This window comes from Triplophysa dalaica, chromosome 13 (genome assembly GCF_015846415.1).
Source record: "Triplophysa dalaica isolate WHDGS20190420 chromosome 13, ASM1584641v1, whole genome shotgun sequence".
Classification (NCBI taxonomy): Eukaryota; Metazoa; Chordata; class Actinopteri; order Cypriniformes; family Nemacheilidae; genus Triplophysa; species Triplophysa dalaica.
Window position 1 is genome coordinate 13403070 of NC_079554.1, and position 6431 is coordinate 13409500.

The 6431-nt window shown below is 41.1% G+C and overlaps 1 protein-coding gene across 1 annotated transcript; it reads left to right on the forward strand.

The window, feature by feature from the left end:
- Positions 1-134: 134 nt before the first annotated feature.
- zbtb1 (zinc finger and BTB domain containing 1) lies at positions 135-5373 on the forward strand. The gene is made up of 2 exons (XM_056763940.1): positions 135-290; positions 1491-5373. The coding sequence occupies exon 2, from the start codon at positions 1495-1497 to the stop codon at positions 3511-3513; it is 2019 nt and encodes a 672-aa protein (XP_056619918.1). The 5' UTR covers positions 135-290; positions 1491-1494; the 3' UTR covers positions 3514-5373.
- Positions 5374-6431: the final 1058 nt, after the last annotated feature.

The window sequence follows — 6431 nt, forward strand, 5'->3', positions numbered from 1 at the left end:
TCTGAAGAGCACATTTTCATACATGGTTTGGTTGCATTTTCACAGTGCTGCGCGTGCCGGGGCGGGCTGGATTTGCGTGAGTGGGGCCGGATCTTAGTGCGGTGATAGAGCGCGCAGAGCGGCTGTGCGGAAGTTCTTTCATCCGCGCTGCACAAGGGGCTTCGCCCTCGAGATCAGCTATTCTCGTCCCAAGTTTTCGCTTGGACGAAGGCAAACGGGGTGGAACTTCTTCATTCGTCGTTTTCACTAGATTTCTGTCGTTCGCTACAAGTTAGCGCCCGGTGCCGTTGGTGAGTATTTTCGGAGTCTTTTGCGTGTAAACACGAGCCGCAGTAATGTGAAGCTTTGCGTATGTGCGGGAAGCAGCGCGGGGGTGGCAATGCATGCTTGCGTGAGATCTCCCAATAACAACTCTCTGAATTATTCCGTTCTGTCGTTTATTCGTAATATATGTTTTAAAAACTTTATATTGTCGGTGCGGCTGTTCGTATGGTCGTGTCTTTGGTTCGTTGTTGAAATAGTTGGATTTTTACTTTTAAGTGCGGTATGATTGACAGCCACAACGCCCGCATGATTTCTGTCTCTGAAACGGGCCAATGAGAATACGTGGGCGGGATGTAAACCTCTCCGGCTTGGCATTATAATGGAGCTGAACAACGGAAACGTAAACAAACCACATAAACTACATAGTATGTAAACATAGATAAATTAAGAATGTTATTATTACAGTATTTTGAATTGTTATTTTGTAACCTATAATTTGGCACAGCATCTTAAATTTTACTTATTCAACTAATTTACAGAATTCGTATTACCATTTCATCCATTATTTTGGCCAAGTTTATTGTTTATTGGATTGTTGTTAAACTATTTACAATAAATTGTTATTTTAGCATTTTGTTTGTCCATTTACATTTGTTCCTTTGCAGACAATTTTATTTAAACTGATAAAAACAATGAATTGTTAAATATTAAAATGCAAAGCATTTCAATCTAGATGTTAAATAATGATAATTGATCAATAAATAATGATAACTAGTTTTCTTAATTATCATTCTTTGGTTATTCCAGATATTTGTCAATTTTCCTTTTTACATGTTTCATGTAGTACAATAGTTAAAGGCACAGTTCACCCAAAAATGAAAATGCTGTCATCATTTCCTCACTCTCAGTTTGTTCCAAACGTGTATACATTTCTTTGTTCTGCTCAACACAAAGGAAGATATTTGCAAGAATGTCAGTAACCAATCTCATCCCCCATTAACTGCCTTTGAAGGGAAATTTATTCAGGTTTGTAACAACATGAGAGTAAGTAAATAATGACAGAATTTTCATTTTTGGATGAACTATCACTTTAAGTGTTAAATCAGCTCTTTATTATGTACTATCAATCTATTCATTGTCATGACAATTGTTATCACTTAAGTGGGAAATAAATGAGTCTCCCTAAACTTTTTCTAATGGTCTATTGTATGTACAATTCTGCACAGGGTAATGGCAAGGCCAAGCCACAGCGAGCATGTCCTGCAGCAACTCAACAACCAAAGAGAGTGGGGCTTCCTCTGTGACTGCTGTATTTCCATTGGGGACATTTACTTTAGGGCCCATAAAGCTGTGCTGGCAGCCTGCAGCTCATACTTTAGAATGATGTTCATCCGGGATCAGCAGGCAACTGCACGATTCGATCTGAGCAACATGCAAATCAGCGCGGAGTGCTTTGACCTCATCTTGCAGCTCATGTACCTCGGCCGCATCGCTGTGGATCACTATGAATTCGAAGAGCTGAAATCCTCAATGGCCTACCTACAAATGTACTACATCCCTGACTCGCTTGAGGATCTCAGAGACATCCGGACTTCCAATCTGACGCCCTCGTCATCTGCGTCCTCCTCTTCTTCATCCAGCTCCTTGTCTTCCTCCAGTGTAGTTGGTGGCAAGATGATGTTTGGTGTTCGTATGTTTGAGCAGCAAAGGCCCAGCCCTACCGAGAACGAGCACGCACCCAAGGCTTCAACCACGACTGCTCGTCAAAGCATTAACATCTCCACTGTCAGGCCTGCTGAAGATGTGGTCATACCACACCCTTTGCCACACTCGGAGGCAGTTCTAGACCAACCGTGTGACTTACGGAAGAGGACATCGGGCCGAAGCTCCGCCATGAAAGAACGTCCTCGATTTGGTCGCACTTACACGTGTGATGATTGTGGCTTCGTGTTCAGCTGTGAAAAGCTGCTTATTGAGCACATCCTTACGTGCACCAATCGCAAAGCTTTCCAGACAAGTAAAGCCAACAAAGAGCTGCATAGCGACACTGGCAAAGCGGAGAGCTCGACCTCAGAGGGGACGGATGAACACAGATTTTGTAAGGGTGAAGAAGATTGGCCAGACAAAGACAGTGTGATCAGGTCTGTTGCCACTGGCATGGACGGTGAAACAGACTTTTCCAGGAAAATAACCATTAAAGTGGAACGGGATTATGATTCTGAGACAGATTTAGAAAGTGTTAATCTGGTGAAGGTAGAAACCCATAATGTTGGAAGCAGCAAAGGTCGCAGGCCGTACAAAGATGCTGTAGACCACATGAAACTCGACAGCGAGGAGGAGGCCGGAATATCTGCAATTGATGGCGTCGCCAGCGCTTCGGAGGGTCAAAGTAAAGTTTTAGACACGGATGTGCACACGATCAAAGAAGAAAAGCAAGATGGAGCGTGCATTCCGTGCGAATTGTGTGGAGCCTTGCTGACCGAGGAGGATCAGTCTGCCCATTACATCTCCAGCCACATGGGACATATCTGCGCTTGTGGAAGGTGTGGCCAAGTGCTCATCAAAGGCAGACAGCTCCAGGAACACGCCGAACGTTGTGGCGAGCCCCAAGGTCCCGAGATTGACTCCCCAGGTGAGGATTCACCTCTGCTTGAAGATGGGGAAGCTATGGAAGAGGGCTTGCTGGAAGGATCCGACCTGGGCTTTCGCTGTCCTCTCTGCGGCTTGATATTTGAAAGCGAAAGTCTCGCGGTGGAGCACACATTGGCTTGTCCTGAACAGGAAACGTTTCGTCCTGTCCTACTGGAAGACGTCGGCGAGCCAGACCATCGGCGCAAGCATTTCTGCGCCATCTGTGGCAAAGGCTTTTATCAGAGGTGTCACCTACGGGAGCACTACACCGTTCACACCAAGGAGAAGCAGTTCACGTGTCAAACCTGCGGCAAACAGTTCCTGCGTGAGCGACAGCTTCGGCTGCACACTGACATGCACAAGGGAATGGCGCGGTATGTCTGCCCCGTGTGCGACCAGGGCACCTTCCTTAAACACGATCACGTGCGACACATGATCTCCCACCTGTCGGCCGGAGAGACTATCTGCCAGGTGTGTTTTAAAATTTTCCCCAGCGGTGAGCACCTGGAGAAGCACATGGATGTGCATCTGTACATCTGCGGCGTGTGCGGGGAGAAATTCCGCCTCCGCAAAGACATGCGGAGCCACTACAACTCCAAGCACAACAAGAGACAATGAGACGCCGAGTCGAGTCTTCGATATAAGCCATACTGTAAATGTGAGGAGAAATCTATGCACTTAGACACCAATTTCTATCTTTCGATCTGCACTTTCTGTGTGTATGCAAATTCAGAATACGTTGCTCCATGTTTGTGGTTGGATTTAGTGCCTCAAGCTTTTGCTTTTCGGTTTCATACGGGGTCTATTACATAGCAATAGTTATTCAGATACCCAGGTGGACTAAATTACACTATCAGTGATGTTTTGCTTGAAAAATACCAATCAATTTTTGTTCATTTAGCTATAATGATGGTGCACATTGAAAGTTTAGTCTAAAGATTTCATCTTAGTACATGAGACGAATATTTTTTAGTTTTATTAGTGGTGCTCTTATTTTTAGTGAACACAGAGATGTGTCTGCTTTTGTTCTGCTTTATATGATGTTTTATTAACTAAGTTCGGGAGAAGTAGTGGCAGATAATTAACTTGGCTGGTCGGCTGTCAGCAATCACAGCAATCGACCTATCAGTTCAAGAGAGAGAGAGTCTCTACAAAATAGTCAAGACATCTTACCTTCACTCCCTCTTCAGTCTCAAGCGTCCCGCCACCACCCCGGCTCCTCACCTGGAGCCCCTTGTCACCAGCAGGACACAAAAAGGGGTGGGGGGAGTGTTCCGGGTACAGGCTATTGCCGGGTTCGGCAATACGCATACTCTCAAACCTACTCTATTATCTGCACAGGCGAACTCGTGAATAAGCCATTATTTCAAGTCGCTCTGGTATCATTTATTAAATGGACATAATTCTCAATGCTCAATTGCGCACAGAGATAAAGGAGAATAGATCAGAAAGTATGCTGGCACTATTCTCCCCCGCACCAGAACACTAAAAATACTGTATTAGATATAAAAGCAGAGAAAAACACTCCTATGGATTCCTTTCAGCTAGCTGTATGTGCTTACCTGGAATCTATGCAGCCTGTTGTAAATTTCTCCTCAATTTAGTGTGCATTGGAAAAGAGTAAAGAGAGTCACACAGTAAAGTACATTTCTTGTGTATAGCTACTTCATTTACCCAAAGATATTCATCTACAATTTATCAAAGCAAATTTCTGAAATGTCTCTGTTTGCGTTATCTGTTTTAATACAATTGTGTGTTATTCAAAACTTATTTTTTGCCGACACTGTTTTATTCAGAGCTATATCAGAGCTAATCAAGCTATATCAAAATGCTTTTGGTTGAAGGTCCATTCAAGTCTTAACATTTCAATTATCTTGTCACACCTTGTCCAATTTTTGTGGCAAAGTCTTAATATAAAATCAGAGTTTGTGGAAAAGCCGTATAATGCTTGCACAAGGGTATAAAGTTAATTTTTACATTATTGTATTAATACACTTAAACAATCATTATTTGTCTAAAAAGCCCCATCAAATGGCTATGATAGAAGTATAACCTAGTTACAGACTGTGGTTGCTTCACTCTTACGTTTGAAGTCATCCCATCCAGGTGAACTGATTTTTCAGGCTTAACAGTTAAGGTTTGGATTGTGTGAAAGTGTATTGAGATATAAAGGTTAGCGTGGAGTTTACATGCATTCCATATTGATAATTATATTGTGAAGTTTAAATTAAGGACCAAAGCAACCATGAGAAATTTCATTTTACATACTTAACAGCTCAGATGTTTGCACTGGGCGTTCAGCAGTGTATTTGTTGTGTTTTATTTTCATATCATTGAAAATATATTTGAGTGGTAGAAATAATGAAAGGAACATATGCAAATATTGTTTTATCTTTTGTTTCATGAGCTTATTTTGAAAAAATATTCAGTGTTTCATATGTTCTTGGCTTTAAAAACTAAAATAAAGTTTAAAAATGATGTGGTTATGTGTGACTTATTGTCTTCTTTTTATTAGGCAAGGATTAGTTTGTTTTCATCGGAGGACAGGGTGACAGCTGAATTATACCAGTCTTCTGACTGTTGGATAGAAGCAGCATGACATTTGCCATGCAAATTGTCACTCAACGCATCCGGGACATGTTATCCCTTCATTTAACCGACCATGTCAAGCAGCTTTCATTTACTTCATTCAAAAGCTACTTGTGAAAATAATAAAATAACTATATGAAAAAAATACTATATGAAAGGATTACTCTTTAAAACAGCTGTTGAGGTTATAACCTTTAAATGGTTTTAAAAAACAATTTGACAATTTTATCTTGTTATTTATTTCATTTACATATCTGTACAACACAAGACAAAAGAACAAATGGCTTTTTTAAACAGATAGCAAGCGACATTCCAGTGGTTTTTATCATGTAATTACCTTGGCATATTTCACTAATACAGTTTTATTTTATGGATAATAATCGTTGTTGTTTATCTAACATGTAACCTCTTGCTCTCTCTGTCTGCATTGCACATTTCTTCTACTTCTGTAATGTTCAGAAGCTACACAGCTACAGACATGTTAACTCAACCCTCTAGAATAATTTGCAAACATTGCTCAATTTGCAAAATCAGAATTTGAAAATGCGTTTCTGAGATCATGACTCTTATTTTGAAATGCTGATTTTATTGAATTGCTCATGTTAGTGCCGACTGTCACCTCTAGATGGGGTCGTGATATTTCCCCCCAATTTCCCAAGGTTCTAGTCTAGTTGAATAGATTTGCCACATTTAGCAAACACACACAGGTCAGGGAAAATAATCTGTACTTTATTTGGATCATGACAAGATTATAAGCATTATATTGGCATGTTTCATTAATTATTAACCTGAAGTAGGTTAGTTAAGTTACAGTATCTGTGTGTATAATTGACACTAGGAAAGTTGGATCCGTGGACCAATCACTCTTGATGTTGGCAGCCGACCTGCTCATTTTGAAAACCATGCAAATGTATGTATAAAAGTAAGTGTTTTTAAATTGGTTTATC